Source organism: Tachyglossus aculeatus, chromosome 2 (assembly GCF_015852505.1).
Source record: "Tachyglossus aculeatus isolate mTacAcu1 chromosome 2, mTacAcu1.pri, whole genome shotgun sequence".
Lineage (NCBI taxonomy): Eukaryota > Metazoa > Chordata > Mammalia > Monotremata > Tachyglossidae > Tachyglossus > Tachyglossus aculeatus.
In genome coordinates, this window is record NC_052067.1 from 67,374,196 (window position 1) to 67,393,733 (window position 19,538).

At 40.8% G+C, this 19,538-nt stretch overlaps 1 protein-coding gene across 2 annotated transcripts in view; it reads right to left on the reverse strand.

The window, feature by feature from the left end:
- AKAP12 (A-kinase anchoring protein 12) overlaps window positions 1–19,538 on the reverse strand; it is a 141,370-nt gene that overhangs the window by 27,627 nt on the left and 94,205 nt on the right. Inside the window, exon 1 of one of the 2 annotated variants that reach the window (XM_038741488.1) lies at window positions 7,411–7,603. The exons of the other annotated variant lie outside the window; for it this stretch is intronic. Coding sequence (XP_038597416.1) covers window positions 7,411–7,435 — 25 coding nt within the window. The 5' untranslated portion in view covers window positions 7,436–7,603. Of the gene's footprint in view, window positions 1–7,410; window positions 7,604–19,538 lie in introns of those variants that run through there. 2 annotated transcript variants of the gene reach the window in all.

Sequence of the window (19,538 nt, forward strand, 5' to 3'; positions counted from 1 at the left end):
ACAGCCATTTCTCTCTTCCAGACTAAGAACATAATAATGCCATACTGGGCCCATTCTCTGCGAATTCTGGGTCTTATATTGGGCAACAGAGGATGCTTAGAGAAAGGAATGAAGGTTGCCTCCCAAGATTCCCAACACAAGGCTAGGGTTGTACCAATTAACGTCCCTACCTTTTTACTTGAATAACCTTTCCAAGTCCTGACATCTATGAATAAATCTAAGCCTAAAGCACTGGGTATGGTCAAGTCAGATGGAAAAGTGAGGAGTTGGACTAAACAAGACAAGGAGAAGAAAGATTTTGCTTTTATCTTCCCCTCACCACATCCTCTTCTCTTTATTTGTAGTTCCAAATAATAATAATAATAATAATAATAAAGAGAGTGGTATCAAAGCCTATCAACTCTGGGCATCCCTGCTTAGACTCCAAGCTGCTAGAAAGATGCACCTATATATTCCCTGAATAATAACCAGGGCATTGTTGAAGCGAAAGTAAATGACTCATGATAACCAAGCATGGAAGGAAAACCATTGGTAAAACACTACAGAATTGGTAGTCATCCTTTCAGTTTCCTGGAAAGTCCAAACCAACAGTCATGATTCATTTCCAGAAACTAGTTCAAGCACTATACAAGGAGTGACAATTTAAACCCTACATCAAGTGAGGGAAAAGTTTACATAGCCGTCAGAAATCTTACTTTTCCAAAATAAGATATGAATTGAGTCAAATGAAGAGCTGGCAAAACATCATCAACATCATTAAGAGAATTCTCACTTTCAGGGATTAACCAAACATCCTCCTAGAAATCATTTTTTGCTTTAAGAAAACATATTCAACCGCAGTATTAACTGTTCTAGAATTGGACTCCTAAACAATAGAAACAAATTTTGAAAGTGCTCTGCTTTATAAACACAATTATGACCAGGATTTCCAAAGTTTATAAAATGGAATCATATTATGGAAAATTAAACCGCAAGGCATGGATTACAGATACGTATGTGGCAATAGATGCCGAGAGCATCTCTCCCATGATATGCAACCCACATCTCATTGACTTGGGGACCCATGAGGAAAACCAACCTAGAATAAGGAGAGTTGATTGAGATAGTGATAATGCACTTTTTGCATCTCTCCAAACACTGTATAAATATCTAATCTCCCAATCTTACCCAGTCCCTATAAGTATTACTGTATCTCTAAATCACTCCTGTAGGAAAGGGTCCCTAAATTAAAATTTCCACCTTCCCAGTCAAGCTAATCTCACCTCAGTCACCTCACAGTCTTGTGTGTGCTAAACAGATACTGTGGATATTAATGTATTATTTTGATTTTATAGGCAGAGGACTCAGTCCGAGAAGTAGCATGGCGTAATGGACAGAACACGGGCCTGGGGGTTGGAAGGACCTGGGTTCTAATCCCATCTCTTCCACTTGTCTGCATGTGTGACTTTGGGCAAGTCACTTCACTTCTCTGGGCCTCAATTACCTCATCTGTAAAATGGGGATCAAGACTGAGCCCCATGTGGGACAGGGACTGTCCAAACCGACTTGCTTGTATCCCCCCGAGCACTCAGTACAGTGTCTGGCACATAGTAAGCACTTAAATACTATAATTATTAGAATGATTGAATTGCCTTATGTCAAACCGCAAGTTGGAGAGAGTCAAAGGAAAAGCCCAAATCTCGTCTCTAATTATGATGGTAACATTTGTTAAGTGCTTACTGTGTGTCAACCACTGTCCTATGTGCTGGGTTAGATACAAGATATGACACAAAGTAGGAGGGAGAACAGGCACTGAACCCCCAATTTACAGGTAGGGAAACTCGGACACAGAGAAAATAAATGCCTTGCCCAAGGTCACACAGAAGGTCTTCTGATTCCTTGGCCTGTGCCCTTTCCACTAGGCTACACTGCTTCTATGCCACTGTTGGCACTTTCATTTAAAATTTTCTGTTTTCTTTTTAAAAAAATCTGAGGTTGACTTTTGCTTGACCATGGTTTGATCAAGTATCTCCGTTTTCCCCAGTCTCCCTCTGAATTTATGTAATCTCACTTTCCACCTTCAAAAACCATTTAAAAAACCTGTCCGTCTCACTTCCTGGATTTTAAGCCCCTTGAGAGTTTAGTACAGTGCTCTGCACTCAGTAAGCAATCAATTAATACCTTAGACTATTTTGTGTAGAAAGAAAAAAAGTCTTTAAGTCTAATAGCTTACTTATTGGCCATCTTATCTGTTGGTTCCTGGAAACCTCTCCCAGCATTTAGATCTATGCTCTGCACACAGTAAGTGCTTAAAATAGTATTTTTTTTAAAAAAAGCACATCCTTACTAATTTTCATCCTAATCAATATGGGGGGGGGGGGGGGAGAAGTAGCATGACTGATTGCCCTTCTCTGAATAAAGCAAAATGAAAGTCCTACCATGAGAATCTTAATAAGTCATTCATTTTTCACAAATACATAAATCTTTTGCTGACTCCAGCACAAGCTCCATATTTGGAATCGGTCTTCAGATAATAATAATAATAATAATAGTATTTATTAAGCGCTTACTATGTGCAAAGCACTGTTCTAAGCACTGGGGAGGTTACAAGGTGATCAGGTTGTCCCACGGGGGGTTCACAGTCTTAATCCCCATTTTACAGATGAGGTAACTGAGGCACAGAGAAGTTAAGTGACTTGCCCAAAATCACACAGCTGACAATTGGCTGAGCCAGAATTTGAACCCCTGACCTCTGACTCCAAAGCCCATGCTCTTTCCACTGGGCCATGGATCAGCAAGCATTCTGGAGGCGATCAATCATATTTATTGAGCACTTACTATGTACAGGCCACTGTACTAAGCATTTGGGAGAGTACAAAACAACAGAATTAGCAGACTTGTTCCCTACCCACAATGAGCTTACTGAAGCAGCATGGCTCAGTAGGACAGAGCCTGTGCTTTGGGGTCAGAGGTGATGAGTTCAAATCCCAGCTCTGCCAATTGTCAGCTGTGTGACTTTAGGAAAGTCACTTCACTTCTCTGTGCCTCAGTTACCTCATCTGTAAAATGGGGATTAAGACTGAGCGTCCCACGAGGGACAACCTGACCACCTTGTAACCTCCCCAGCGCTTAGTAGAGTGCTCTGCACACAGTAAGCGCTCAATAAATATGATTGAATGAATGGTGGTGATCTGGAGAGGCATCAATCACCTTGGAAGAACAACTTTAAATTTCCAATTCAATTTTTTTAATAAGAAAAAAGGTAAAAGCTGAAACTATCAGCTTAATTTTACACATGGATATATTCTGGAAACATACCCTTATTCAGGATAATACCTAGTGTAGAAACAATGGGTGATGCATAATAGCCAGGCTTTGATCTGATTGTGTTTTAACTAGTTGGAGGGCACTTGGATACTTTATTCAGAAAGGAATTGATTTACTATTAAGGGCTAAAAGTGTCAGGATTCATTTTTTTAAGACAATACCTGATATCCAAGACACATGAGAATTTTTAATTTCTAAAGAAATAGGCTTCTCTTCCCTCTTATTCTGTTCTGCTCCCTTTTATTTAACCCTTCTCATATAACCATTTTTTCTAGTACTTCTGGAAATCTGATATAGATAAGGATGAGCAGCCTTCTTTAGTTCCAGCAGATTAGAAGGCAAGGGAGAGGGCTGCCTGCCAACTGTTTGGGATAGGAAACTGTAAGCTTTAACGGTTAAATCTAAAGCACTTCATGTGCTTGCAGTCATCCATGTCGACATCTGGAGCTGGTTGACTTTTCCCCAGAGATTTGTAGCACTACCCTGGAATTTTTCCAAAAATTCCCTGCATTCTAAATCCATCAGATATATCCTACACACCCAACCCCCTATGTTCCAAATCCCATTAACCATTGAACATTCCAAAGAGGGCTTTTGGTTGGTGGGTTTTTTTTTTTTTTTTTTTTTTTTTTTTTTGGTCGAGTAGGAAAGTTTTAAACATAAGAATATGACTTAGAAACGAAACAATTTGACAATTCTGCCCATTGTTTCTGATTTTTTTTAGTGGTACTTGTTAAGTGCTTACTGTGTGTCAAGCACAGGGGGATAAATTTCTTTTTTTTGTAGGACAAGATAATATCACCAACTGTTCTGAAACTCCCTAAACACCAGGCATTGCCATAAAAATCAAGGTTATAGAAGTGGTCCTATTCTTCACCTTACAATATTAGTAGAAATGTTTTCAATTATTTTATTCTGTAGTTTCTGGGTTTCTAACTTGGCATAATGAAAAAATCTTGCACGTCACAAATAATGGTTATACAATATCACCAAATTAATTTGATTGAATTGGCCATAAAACAAGAAACTTATTTCTGGGAATGTCAGTTTGGGTTGTATATCAAATGATTGGACACAGCATCAGTAAATGTCAATCTGACATCTATCCTTAGTATTTCATAGAGGAAGAAATTGTTTTTAAAGTGAACTCAATCTTTGAATCTATTGATTCACAGGATTATTCCCCATTTCACCCCAAAATAAAACTGTTAATTTGAGGAAAAAGAATCTTCCATTCTTAAAACAACCCCTGTTCAAAAGTAACTGATTATACTGAGCCTCCCCAGTTTGTAGAGGTCAGAGTCTTACAACCACCAATTTCACTGTACATTAAGTTAATTATATAGTCATTTAAAGAAAAAAAGGTTATTTTAATATTTGATTTACTGTAAACATGTTCACTAGTCTGAAAGAGCTCTATTTTCTAATTTGATTTATATGAAACATCCAAAAATACATTAACCGTCCCTATTTGCACTTCCTAGTTACAAAGTTGTAAAGCATTTTTTTCCTCAAATCACTACAGTATCAGTTAATGCATTTTTCTGTTTTAAATGAGTGTCTTAATTATTTCTAGTCTTATGTATCAATTTTGAAAATTTGTATGGCTTTTTAAAAAAGGTCTATTTGCTGTATAACTAATATTCTGGTGGATGCTTTGGGGATTCTTTATAAGTTTCAAAGAGGATGACCTTTTAAGGTTTCAAAGTATAATTTTCTTTTAAAGGGGCAAAATTAAAAATACTTCATATTGAGCTTCAATGAGGCAGACTGAATGCTTTCCTCAAAGAAGGGTGCCAAAAAACAGTTCAATAAAAATTGTAAGTAGTACGTGGTTTTTTTGTGGGGGTCCAGTGATTACTCCAATTTACATGCTATTTTATTTACTGGAAAACGTTGAGATTTACTACCTCATTCCTTGCATTGCAATTAAACTGCAAATCAAAGCAGCCTGTAATAGTAACTTGGGTTCTTGCATATTACATGGTTCTTCATTCATCATTCTTTCAGTATTATCTGACCCTATTAAAAAGGTTCCTCAAAAGAGAAACAATTTAACCCATAATTACTGCTCCAAAGAAAAGAACCCCTAGGGAAGGGAGGCTCAGCATGTGATAACCTCATTAAGCAGCTAGTTTCATGAAAACCTCATTGTATGCTCCATTGTAAACAGCACCAAGTAAAGGTATGCTCAGGATTCCCTCCCCCTCTACCAGCTGTTATACAACACATGGCATCCTTGCAAAGTTTCTGGGTTTTATCTACACAGATATCCTACCACAAAATTGGGTTTTAAAGGGTAAGAAGTTTCCAATTTCCAGTTGATTTGCTCATACACACAAATCCTTTATCACCTTTCTTATGACTAGAGTCAAATGCAAAACAAACAAAAATGGGGATGGGGGGTGGGGAGTGAAAAGCTGTCCTTTTTAGTTGCTAATTAAGTGAACACTCCAAAGAAGTAAACAAGCCAAGCTACAGGAAATAATAAAATTCGATTTGGTCCAAGCCTTGCTAAACTTTTCACCTTCATTATACTTTGTCACAGGAAGAGAGGGCTGTTTGCAAAAGCAGCACTGAGGGAAATCTGTGCTTCTTTTAATCCCTGAAGCTTCTAAACTACATGGTTTTTATGGAAACCAAACATGCTGCAGTATTTTTTTTTTTTTTGGACATACCAAAGGAAACTTTTGATCTCTACAGGGTTTGGCTAGGAAAAGGAAAACAATTCTGAGTTTGGACAGTTTCACCCCTTTCACACAAGTTACTTTTCAAAAGCTTGACAATTCCGTGATTAATCAATATCTGAGCTTTTTGAATTACCATGTGATGATCTGTCCGTTGAATACAGACCAGGGGGAGTAAGAGGAAGGATAATCTATTCTTTGGATTAAGAGGCTGTGATGAGAAGTTTAAAATTGCTATAAAACAGTAAGGTACCTAAGGTGTTCTGTTGTAAGATTTTAAAAATAGTCTAATTTACTGAATGCTGCGTCTGGATTACTCAGCATTTAAAAACTAAACCATTTCTGGGGTAAAAAGTTATTAGAGATATTAGTAATGAGGCATTTTATTCACTTGGGCAATTTCCTAGAATATATCGACCTTTTACAAATGATATCGGTACAAAACACTGGGTAACATGAATTTTATATAAATGCCTTTGGCTTTGATATGACTAATGCCTAAAAGAACTAATATTTGGGTGAGCACTAAGTCACGTATTTGGGTTCTTGTACCTCAGGTCTTCAGAGCGAAAAGTTTATCTCTATTTTCATGAGGTAACTGCATTTTAGGACCACGAAACAAACAAAAAATCTTCTTTCACACTGGTATCCCATAATGTCCCTATAAAATTCAGCGTTTACAACAAGAAGTGATCAGATTCCCCCTTTATATGAAATATCCAGGGTTATTAAAGCATCACCTCTTTTTTACTTCAAAATGCTTTCTGAAAAAATCCCAATACATGAAATAAATAATCATCATCAATCGTATTTATTGAGCGCTTACTGTGTGCAGAGCACTGTACTAAGCGCTTGGGAAGTACAAGTTGGCAACATATAGGTTGGCAACCTGTATATATGTTTGTACATATTTATTACTCTATTTTACTTGTACATATCTATCCTATTTATTTTATTTTGTTAGTATGTTTGGTTTTGTTCTCTGTCTCCCCCTTTTAGACTGTGAGCCCACTGTTGGGTAGGGACTGTCTCTGTATGTTGCCAATTTGTACCTCCCAAGCGCCTAGTACAGTGCTCTGCACATAGTAAGCGCTCAATAAATACGATTGATGATATAGAGACAGTCCCTACCCAATAGTGGGCTCACAATCTAAAAGGGGGAGACAGAGAGCAAAACCAAACATACCAAGAAAACAAAATAAATAGAATAGATATGTACAAGTAAAATAAATAGAGAAATAAATAGGTACAAACATATATACATGAAATAAATGATGCAGTCCCTGAAGAGGCCACCCCCTGCCACACCCCAAGATCCATCTCAGCAAGGACAGCAGTGATCGTTTGCTTTTACAAATAATGAAGCCACTGATTCAAAATATTCAAGATTACATTTTTTTTTTTTTTGGTCACCTACCTGTGATTGTTATGGTCCCCAACATTTTGGAGGCACAACTCTTGCCGGTTACTTTTCTCTGTCCCTTTCCCACACTCGGATGCTTCTTGTTTGCAGGAGCCCCACAGCTTCTTAGGTTAAAGGAGACGACACCAAGGCTTCCCTCAGTGCCCGATGAGAAAAGCAAACGGATGGTGCATTTCAGCAGCTTAACTGCATGACAGACATCCTGTGGCCTGTCCCCTCCCTCCCCTGTTTCCCTTAGTGTGATAGGAGTGTAAAGGACCTCTCACTTGACTTGGCAGGATGATCAACTGAGCCACGTGGTTCGTTTTAAGGGAGAGAAACCCTCCCCCATCCTGCCTCTACTGCTGGCCAGCAAAGACCAAGGAATTGTTCAAAAAAAAAGCTAGAGTGTCGAGTCTGCAGATTTTATCTAGGCCATTATTTCACTCTGGACTCCAAGAGATTTACCCCCCAAAGCTCCTGATTTCAAAAAAATCATTTTAAAGGAAAAACAGCCCAATTCCATGACTCCAGTAGTCAAGCTGGCTACAGCATTTAGAAGCTGGTGTTTCGGTTTTTAAGTTGGGAAATACTTAAAATGCTCATGCTGAATTGTGTGGCGTTGTGGCCTCCATTCTGGGAGAAATGTAAAGTTCTCACCTTTTACATAGACCAAGGACTTATCTACCTTTATTTGGTGGGGGTTTTTTTAAAAAAGGAGACTGACAAATTAAGGTTAGTTTCACGTGAAAACCTCCCCAATCCAAATAAAGCTCCTGATTAAAAATGAATTTCTTCTCTAGAAAATAAAAACCATAAACGTTTCTTAAAGACCACAATTGGAAGGGTTTTATTAACAAGGAGATAGTCAACTACACATACATTATCGTACTTAGAGAAGCAGCGTGGCTCAGTGGAAAGAGCCCAGGTTTTGGAGTCTGAGATCATGGGTTCAAATTCCAGCTCCACCAACTGCCAGCTGTGTGACTTTGGGTAAGTCACTTCACTTCTCTGTGCCTCAGTGACCTCATCTGTCGCTGTGTGACTTTGGGCAAGTCACTTCACTTCTCTGTGCCTCAGTGACCTCATCTGTAAAATGAGGATGAAGACTGTGAGGCCCCCGTGGGACAACCTGATTACCTTGTATCCTCCCCAGCACTTAGAACAGTGCTTTGCACATAATAAGTGCTTAATAAATGCCATTATTATTATTACTGAAATTTCCTCCATAGTTACAGAGGAATGTGGATTATTCTTCCAACTCTACTCTTTTCTCTCCGTCTAAGACTTTACCTGAACATCTCAAGATGGCTTCGCTGGGATTTAGCACAGTTTACTCATTTTAAAGAGACAAGTGGCAGCAGAACTAAACACAGGGATCTAAGGGAATTAAATTTTATAAGAATTTGCAAGCCAAATGCTTCCCAAGAGAAGGGTTAACAAGATTAGCATCCTATAGCTGCTCCTCCCTCCTGCCAAGAACTTCAGAAGTCCAATAGATATTTGATGAATTTCCACTGAGAAAAATAGTGTGAGTTAACATGTTCAATTTGTGAGATGAGTTGAAGTGTTCTAGTTTCAACTGAGGTCTGATAACGAATTTAATACAGGGTCCTTAAAAATATGTCACAGTCTTAGTGTAACCTCACTGCCCAGGTGCAGTGGGAATAAGATGGAAAATGAAAGAGGTCTCATTTCTGTTGTCCTCCCAGTGCTTAGTACACTGCTCTGCACACAGTGGGTACTCAAACACTATTGATGACAAAAGATTGGGAGATGTACCAGAAATTTTAAAAGAAATCAGTAGAAAACGAATTCCCACTCCAGTTTTGTGTTTCTTTCCCTGAACGAAAGTTGTTCATTGAATGAAATAAGGGGAATTTGTAGAGGAAAAAAGGGACTTTTTAGCCCTCACATTTCTGTACCAGACATGGGCAGGGAGCAAAATCCTTCAGTTGTAAATGCTTTTATGTCTCCTCTTAAAGAGTAAGGTCCTTGTGGGCAGGGAATGGGTCACTTCATTTTTTATTTTTAAATGGTATTTGTTAACCATTTACTATGTGCCAGGAATGTACCAAGTGCTAGGAAAGATACAAGAATCAGGCTGGACACAGTGGCCCATGTGGGGTTCACAGTCTTAATCACCATTTTACAAAGTACGTAGAAATTAAGTAATTTACTCATGGTCACACAACAGACAAGTAGTAGAGTTGGGATTAGAATCCAGGCCCTTTGACTCTGACCCACACTCAGTTGGGATTAGAATCCAGGCCCTTTGGCTCTGACCCACACTCTTTCCACTATGCCAATGCTGCTTCATTATTCTGTACTTTCCAAACATCTAGTAGAGTGCACAGCACCAATTGGATGCTCAAATGCTGCTATCACTACTAGTGGGGTTAGAATCATCATCAATCGTATTTATTGAGCGCTTACTGTGTGCAGAGCACTGTACTAAGCGCTTGGGAAGTACAAGTTGGCAACATATAGAGACAGTGGGCTCACAGTCTAAAAGCCAACAGGGGGCTCACAGTCTAAAAGTCTAAAAGAATGTGAGCATTAAGACAAAACGAAACAAAAAAAAACCCCAAAGACAACAAACTCTTTGCTATGGGATAATGTCAGAATGCTCGGCACGGGTGCAAGACCCCAATTAGTGGGAGTTAAAAAGCAGAGCAATAATAAGATAATAATAGTAATAATCATGGCATTTGTTCAGTGCTTACTTTGTGCCAAGCACTATTCTAAGTGCTGGGGTGATAGAAGGCAATCATTGTCCTACATGTGGCTCACAGTCATCATCCCCATTTTACAGATGAGGTAACTGAGGCACAGAGAAGTTGTCACTTGCCCAAAATCACACATCTGACAAGTGGCGGAGCGGGGATCAGAACCCATGACCTCCGACTCCCAAGCCCGGGCTCTTTCCACCGAGCCAGGCTGTTTCTCTCATGCTACGTAGGGTCAGAGGAAAGGCCAGGGTTCAAAAATTATAGAAACCAAGATCAGTATTGCTACTGTAATTGTTGCCTGGAATTTTTGGTTAGAGAGCAGAACATCTTGCTCGAATAGTACAGAGTAGGCTGTAGTGACACCACTGGCTACCAGAGGGCTCTGTGAATCCGTCAACTCACTTGTTTTAGCAAAAAGTAAGCAAGCACTTTCTGGAGAGAGGGACCACTCTATAAAAGGGCCACTGCAGTTCCTAACCAAGTAAAACCTCATTCTTTCCCTGGACCCAGAAGAAGCTAGAGCTTAGTTTGGGACCCCACAGGCTCCTTCCTTTTTTTGTATAGGTGGTATTTGTTAAGTGAGAAGCATGAGAAGCAGCTTGGCTCAGTGGAAAGAGCCTGGGCTTGGGAGTCGGAGGTCATGGGCTCATGTCCCCCGCCTCCGCCACTTGTCAGCTGTGTGACTTTGGGCAAGTCACTTCACTCCTCTGGGCCTCAGTTCCCTCATCTGGAAAATGGAAAATGGAGACTGAGAGCCCCACATGGGACAATCTGATAACCTTGTATCCTCCCCAGCGCTTAGAACGGTGCTTTGCACGTAGTGAGCGCTTAACAAATGCCATTATTATTATTATTATATGTGAACTATGTGTCACGCACTGCACTAAGCACTTGAGTGAGACAAAAGCTCATCAGGTTGGATACAGGCCATGACACTAACATCTCTCCCTTCTAACTTCCTCTACTGACCTTCTTGAAATTAGAGCAGATCACACCCTTTTTTTTTTAAAAAAAAATGGCATTTATTAAGTGGGTCTGGTCAGGGGAATCTCTCCACTCCACCCCTGGGTCCCATCCTCCTTCCTCTCCTCCTCCTCCCCCTCTCCATCCCCCCCGCCTTACCTCCTTCCCTTCCCCACAGCACCTGTATATATGTTTGTACGTATTTATTACTCTATTTTACTTGTACATATCTATTCTATTTATTTTATTAATATGTTTTGTTCTCTGTCTCCCCCTTCTAGACTGTGAGCCCACTGTTGGGTAGGGACCGTCTCTATATGTTGCCAACTTGTACTTCCCAAGCGCTTAGTACAGTGCCCTGCACACAATAAGTGCTCAATAAATACGATTGATTGATTGATTAAGCACTTCCTCCGTGCCAGGCACTGTACTAAGCACTGGGGGTAGATAGAAACTAGGCTGGACAGAGTCCACATGTCCTACTGGGGGCTCACAGTATTAACCTCCATTTTACATGTGAGGCAACTAAAGCCCAGAGGAGTGAAATGACTTGCCCAAGGTCACAGCAGACAAGTAGCAGAGCTGGGATTAGAATCCAGATCCTTCTGACTCTCGGGCCCATGCTGCATTCACTAGGCCACACTGCCTTCTTCCCACCCTCTGAAATTTTAACTGATACCTCGTCAACACTGGCTTTCCTCCATTCCCTTTCTTCTTTAAAAGCTCCCCTTACTTCACATCACTAGCAACTTCTTCTATTCAGGGAAAGAAGCATAAAACTGGGGTGGGTACTCTTTTGCTGACCTCTTTCAAAATGATTATTAAAGTTCATATAGCTGGATAATAAAAAAAATGGCAGGCAGCAAGCTTTTATACCCTTTTTGAAGGAGTGACAGGGAAAGGGTAAGAACGTTTGTGTGGATCTACATACATCAAGTAACCAGAGAATAAAGCACAAACATTCATTAGCCTGATAAAGTTGAGCCTTCCCTCTTTACACTCCCAAAATGAGAGTGAAAACAGCAAGCAGAGCAACAGAGCAGCCCACAAGATGTTGTCTCACCTCAATTTACAGAAGGTCTTTCTTTGATCTTCACTACTGAAAATCAGGAAGAAGGTTTTCACTAATTCCCTAGTGAGTTTCTGTGGCTTGTTTACAATGAGAAGCTGTAGCCATCAGGACAAAAAACAAAGGGTAATGATAAGGTCACCATATAAAACACAGGCTTTCTTTTTATTCAATTATCTGAGGTTTCCTAATTCTGTCTTTTAAAGTTGGTTTTATTTTCTAAAGCGAGAAACACCACGGTAAAAATTTACGGTTTTTTCCATTGTGGTTTAGGAAAAAAAAAAATCATTCCCTGAAATTTTGTCTTTTCCTTTCTAAAGCTTTTATTTTCTAAAGCAAGAAACACCACGGTAAAAATTTACGGTTTTTTCATTGTGGTTTAGGAAAAAAAAAAAAATCATTCCCTGAAATTTTGTCTTTTCCTTTCTAAAGCCGTAGACAAAGGTGTCAATTAGACTGCATTGTAGATTAAGGCTGGAGGCTAAAGAGAGACACCAAAATGTCAAGACAACGCACTTTATTGTAGCTTGATGTAGCCCTAGATTAATCAATGTTATTTACTGAACACTTACTGTGTGCAGAGAATAGCATTAATCGCTTGGGAGAGACCACCGCAACAGAGTTGGTAGACAAAGTTCTGTGCCCCTAAGGTGCTTACAGTCTAGACAGGGATACAGACATTAAAATAAATAAATTACATTAATAAAATAAATTACAAGCATGTACCTACCCTGCGGGGGAGCTAAGGGTGAGGTATATGCCAAGTGCTTAAAGGTTACAGATTCATGTTTATAGGGACACAGAAGAGAGATGAGGCTTAGTCAGGGAAAGTCTCTTGAAGATGTGATTTTAATGAAGCTATGACAGTGGGGAGAATGGCAGTCTGCTGTATATGAAGGGAGGGAGTATATGAAGCGCTTAGTACAGTGCTCTGCACATAGTAAGCGCTCAATAAATACGATTGATGATGATATGAAGGAATAGGGAAGGGAGGGAGACATGCACAAGGGCTCGGCGAGAGATACATGATAAGCAGAGTGGCTTAGAGGATTTGTACTTCCCAAGCGCTTAGTATAGTGCTCTGCACACAGTAACTGCTCAATAAATATGATTGAATGAATACAGCACTAGTCTGGAAGTCGGAAGAACGTAGGTTCTTGTCCAGCTCCCTCATTTGTCTGCTGGGTGACCTTGGGCAAGTCGCTTAATTTCTCTGGGCCTCAATTGCCTCGTCTGTAAAATGGGGATTCAGAGTGTGAGCCTCGAATGGGATAGAGACTGTGTCCAACACAGTTTGCTTGTATTTACTCCAGCGCCTAGTAGAGTCCCTGACACACAGTAAGCACTTAAGTAGCCAGTGTGACCTGGGGACCTGCTGAGCTCCTAATAGCAATAAAAATTGTATTTAAGTGGGGAAGGATTTAGGAGTGTGGCCTAGTGGAAAGAGCATGGGTCTGGATGTCGGAGGAGGTGGGTTCTAATCCCAGCTCTGCCATGTCTCCTTTGTGGCCTTGGGCAAGTCACTTCAATTCTCTGCACCTCAGTTACCTCATCTGTAAAATGAGGATTAAGACTGTGAACCCCATGTAAGATGGGGACGGTGTCTCACCTGATTACCTTGTACTTGGCACATATCAAGTGCTTAAATACCACAATTATTATGATGATGATGATGCATGTGGAGACCTCCTTTACCCAGTGATCCCTTGCCACACTCTGGGGGAACCTGCCCAGTGCCTCAGCACAGCTCTTTGAGATTTAGCCTCTGGCTCACTGCCCCAATAGCGACTGACACTCCTAACATCCTCAAAATGCTGTTGGGAGCCTGGGCTTCTGGCCAGAATGACATTCAGATAGTCACTGTACCATTAAAACCCTCTTATGTTTCCACATGGCTATGAAAACCTCTTAAGGGGGGAAAAAAGGTTGCTAGGCTGGATTCTTTTCAAATAAACAGTATTTGAGAAAATAATATTTTAAGTGTGTTTCACAGTTCCCTAAAAATGGATCCCAGAGATTGTAGTGATGTATTAGAGAAGGGACTTGAAAAGGGAGGGTGTCTTTAAGCTCTAACAGAGATCAATATTTGTTCCATTTCGAAAAGATGACAAAAACCAAGTTCACACAGGGGAAACCCAATATCAGAGTGAACATATCAGGCAAGCTCTACAAGCTTTTTAAGGATCCCATGGTTACTAGCCAGCTAACTCTAGGGGATTTGCTACTAGTCTCTTTTGTCCAGCCACACCCACTGAATGAAAAACAGTTTGCAATATAGCATGCAGATTTTATCTGAAAGATTGTCTTCACATGTGCCTCCTGATTAACCTGGGAATTAACCAGATTGATAGCTGCTATCAGAGGCCAGAAGGTACCTTAGTAATAATAATAATAACAATGATGGCATTTGTTAAGCGCTTACTATGTGCAAAGTACTGTTCTAAGCCGTGGGGGGGATACAAGGTGATCAGGTTGTCCCACGTGGGGCTCACAGTCTTCATCCCATTTTACAGATGAGGTAACAGGCTCATAGAAGTTAAGTGACTTGCCCAAGGTCACACAAGCAGACATGTGGCAGAGCTGGGATTCGAACCCATGACCTCGGACTCCCAAGCCTGGGCTCTTTCCCCTGAGCCATGCTGCTTCTCTAGTAGTCCTGCACACAGGCCACTGCTAATGCCATCCTCCTGTCTCTCCCCACTTCAATCTATACTTCACGCTGCTGCCCCGATCATCTTTGTGCAGAAACGCTCTGGGCATGTTACTCCCCTCCTCAAAAATCTCCAGTGGCTACCAATCGACCTACGCATCAGGCAAAAACTCCTCACTCTCGGCTTCAAGGCTGTCCATCACCTCACCCCCTCCTACCTCACCTCCCTTCTCTCCTTCTCCAGCCCAACTCGTACCCTCTGCCACTAACCTCCTCACTGGGCCTCGTTCTCACCTGTCCCGCCGTCGACTCCCGGCCTCGAATGCCCTGCCTCCACACATCCACCAAGCTAGCTCTCTTCCTCCCTTCAAAGCCATACTGAGAGCTCACCTCCTCCAGGAGGCCTTCTCAGACTGAGCCCCCTCCTCCCCCTCCCTCCCGCCTTACCTCCTTCCCCTCCCCACAGCACCTGTATATATGTTTGTACAGATTTACTATTCTATTTATTTTATTTTAATATGTTTTGTTGTCTATCTCCCCCTTCTAGACTGTGAGCCCGCTGTTGGGTAGGGACCGTCTCTATATGTTGCCAACTTGTACTTCCCAAGCGCTTAGTACAGTGCTCTGCACGCAGTAAGTGCTCAATAAATACGATTGATTGAATGAATGAATAATCTGCCATGACACAGGGAGCTGCCCCTAGGTCCCCAGAACAGTACCAAGGAGGGGAGAATCAGGGTTGAGGAACGGAAATTGTCTCCTACTACAACTCTGGCCTGGGAACACCCTCTTCTCCTTAAATCCAACAGGCCACTAGTGACCCAACCCCGTTTCAAAGCCTTATTGAAGGCACATCTCCAAGAGGCCCTCCTGACTAAGCCCTCCTTTCCTCTTCTCCCACTCCCTTCTGCATTGCCCTGACTTGCTTCCCCCCCACCAGTACATATCTGTAATTTATTTTTTATATTAATGTCTGTCATCTCTCTAGACTGTAAACTCTTTCTGGGCAGGGAATGTTTTTGTTACGTGGTACTCTCCCAAGCGCTTACTACAGTGCTCGGCACACAGTAAGCACTCAGATACGATTGAATGAATGAATGCATCTGTCAATCGGGTGGAATGGTGATAGGGAGCTTGGGAATGGACTCTGAAGCAAAACTGATTCAAATATTAGCTTGGGATGCATTAAGCCATCCCTGCTGATGTCAGCACGGCACTCAAAGTTACCTTTTCCCTATGAACATCTACATCCCAAAAGGAATTGCCATTAAGACATTCTTGCAAAAAGCATCTGTCCCGGGGCTGATACAATTATTGTGCTTATATAAGAACAGGTGGCGTCCTAATGCATGATCACTGAATATTAAATAGCCCTATTAAAAATGAATGTACGTGGTGCTGGCTTAGTCTTTTTCCTCTGTTGTTACTCATAAATAGAACTTTTTGTTTCTATTCCTTTCCTCTTTGTGTAGCATCATAAACTGATAATAAACCTTATCCATGGGTACCGATGTGACAAAATAAAAAATCATCCATTAGTACTTTCCAAACTAGACCCACATAGCCACCTTGTCAAATTGCAAAAATACCTTTTGTGTCCTCAGCAGTGAGGAAATTGATCATTTGAGTAATACATCCTTCCTCTTTCATTTTAATAAAGATGTGACTCTATTACCAGTGATATTTTTACTTTACTGAAATTGGAACTAAGGGGATACTTATGAGATTGATCCTTTTTATCCTAGATAAATTACTAAATATAAATATTTTCTAGCCAGTCCAGTTCTCAGCTGGTCCATCTTTATCTGATATGGATAAAGGCATCCAGTGCCCTATAGTTGATATTTTTCTTTTCAGCACCCAGCAGCCTTCCACCTTGGGTTGTGCAACTGAGTTCCACAGCTCAGAAACAGTGTCCCTATTCAACGGGACTTGGGAGGGAGGAACACAGAGGCTCTGGAGCAGAGTGGGAAAGCCCCCCATGCCCCCCCCCCCCCAAAGAAACCCACAAAAAAAACTTCTTCCCGAAGGATAACAGGTTGAAGGCCCCATCATAGTTGCACAAAATAGGGTATATGAGCGGCATACGGAAAGCTGCATGCTTGGTGTAAAATGACATCATGATCATCTCCTTGCCTGACAACCACAAAGTCAGTCAGAGGCCACCTTACTTCTAGAGATATAGCAAAACTGTCAACATCTACCTTTCATATTTTTGAAATTAAAGTAGGAAAAAATGCTTGTTTTCAAGAAAAAAAAAATAAGCTTTCCCCACTAACAGTGCATTCTTCAAAACAAAGTAAATTTTTTTCAATCAGTGGTATCAATTGCTTACTGTGAGCAGAGCACGGTACTAAGCGTTTGGGAAAGTACAATATAGACTTGGTAGACGTGACCCCTACCCACAAGGTACATATGATCTACGTACCTCAGTGGCTCAATGGAAAGAGCCCGGGCTTTGGAGTCAGAGGTCATGGGTTCAAATCCCAGCTCCTCCAATTGTCAGCAGTGTGACTTTGGGCAAGTCACTTCACTTCTCCGGGCCTCAGTTCCCTCATCTGTAAAATGGGGATGAGCCCCCCACGTGGGACAAACTGATTACCTTGTACCCCCCCAGCGCTTAGAACAGTGCACTGCACATAGTAAGCGCTTAATAAATGCCATTGTTATTATCATTATTTTCCCTGGTATTTCTTAGGTTTTGAAGCTCACAACTCATTTTCATGTTTCCCTGTAGGCCAATAGAGCAAGATGTGGTTCTGATCCCAAATTTAAATATTAGTGTTTAAGAATACACTAATTTGTATAGATTTTCTTTGAAAATCTATTTCTATACCCTATGTGTAATTTGGGGAATTAACAAGAAGAAGTATTGTTTTTGAGAATTTTTTTGAATTTTTTGAGAATTTGAGTATTTGAGAAGCAGCGTGGCTCAGTGAAAAAGAGCCCGGGCTTTGGAGTCAGAGGTCATGGGTTCAAATCCCAGCTCTGCCACTTGTCAGCTGTGTGACTTTGGGCAAGTCACTTAACTTCTCTGGGCCTCGGTTCCCTCATCTGTAAAATGGGGATGAAGACTGTGAGCCCGCCGTGGGACAACCTGATCACCTTGTAACCTCCCCAGCGCTCAGAACAGTGCTTTGCACATAGTAAGCGCTTAATAAATGCCATCATTATTATTATTATTTGGTTCCCTTCCGCGCCCCCCTCACAGTACATTTGACTCCCAAGAAATTGGTCAAACAATTTTTCAACTCTTGGAAAGAGAGTTAAAACATTATCGGAAAGTCTAGCTTTCAAAATTCAACATTTTGGGGGCAATGGGAGTGATCACCCAAAACCCTAGAATTTGAGTTGTGAAGGTAAAAGCCATTTTCTTAGCCCCATACAGATATAAAGGCATCAGGCGGTCCTAAGTAGATCCTATACTTTTCTCAAAGACAGGAGGTGTTTAGGAAGTTGAGTCTTGTCAAAGTAGCAGTGAGCTCTGTTCAATCTGTCGGGACTATGTTGGGCCTGGTTCTCCATTTCCATTCTCCCAAAGTGAAAGTGGTCTCATCTTAAATCTCCATTCGGGGTGTGGGGCAACCAGAATCCATAATAGACATGAGGGGGGAAAAAAACAAAACAGGTAAATCTTTGTTTCTTGTCACTATGATTCTTCTCTTTCCTCCATGCAGAAGCTGTTCTACAGATCAGTATTTTTTTTTTTGTGGTATTTGTTAAGCACTTACCATGTGCCAGACACTTTTCTAAGCACTGGGGTAGATATGAGGTAATCAGGTTGGAGATAGTCCATGCCCTACATGGGGCTCACAGTCTTAATCTCCATTTTACAGATGAGGTAATTGAGGCACAGAAGTGAAATTACTTACTCAAAGACATAGCAGACAAGTGGCAGAGCTGGGATTGGAACCCAGGTCCTTCTAACTCCCAGGACCATGCTCTATCCACTAGGCCAAGCTACGTCTCTCAAAAGATATTGGACTGCATGCTGCCTCAACACTACTGCACATAGTAAGCGCTTAATAAATGCCATTATTATTATTATTATTATTATTTATTCACACAGTAAAAGTCATAATAATAATAATGGCATTTATTAAGCACTTATGTGCAAAGCACTGTTCTAAGTGCTGGGGAGGTTACAAGGTGATCAGGTTGTCCCACAGGGGGCTCACAGTCTTAATCCCCCTTTTACAGATAAGGTAACTGAGGCAGAGAGAAATTAAGTGACTTGCCCAAAGTCACATAGCTGACAGTTGGCGGATTCAGGATTTGAACCCATGACCTGACTCCAAAGTCCATGCTCTTTCCACTGAGCCACTCTGCTTCTCAATTATCCCCAGTTTTAATCCGATCACATAGTTTCACGAGATTAGGAAATCAGTAAAATTTTCAAACAATTCTAAATCATTGATTTGGGATACCTCATGAATTAAAATACAAACATAGGGAAGAAAACCCATGACTACCAAGTCTTTGGCAAAAAATAACAGATCAAAAAGTACACTCTACCAAATACATTATAATTTTTGTAACAAAGCACAGCTACTTTGTACGAAAATCAAAACCATTATATTTTTGGTGGATATCAGCACTTCACTTAAATTCATTTGTATGCAGTAGCAAGATACCACTGGATTTTAGGACTACAGGAGAATGTTTGGAATCAGAAACCAAAGCAATTGACAGTTAACAGGACTGGTTGATTGAACTTCTAATTAACCAT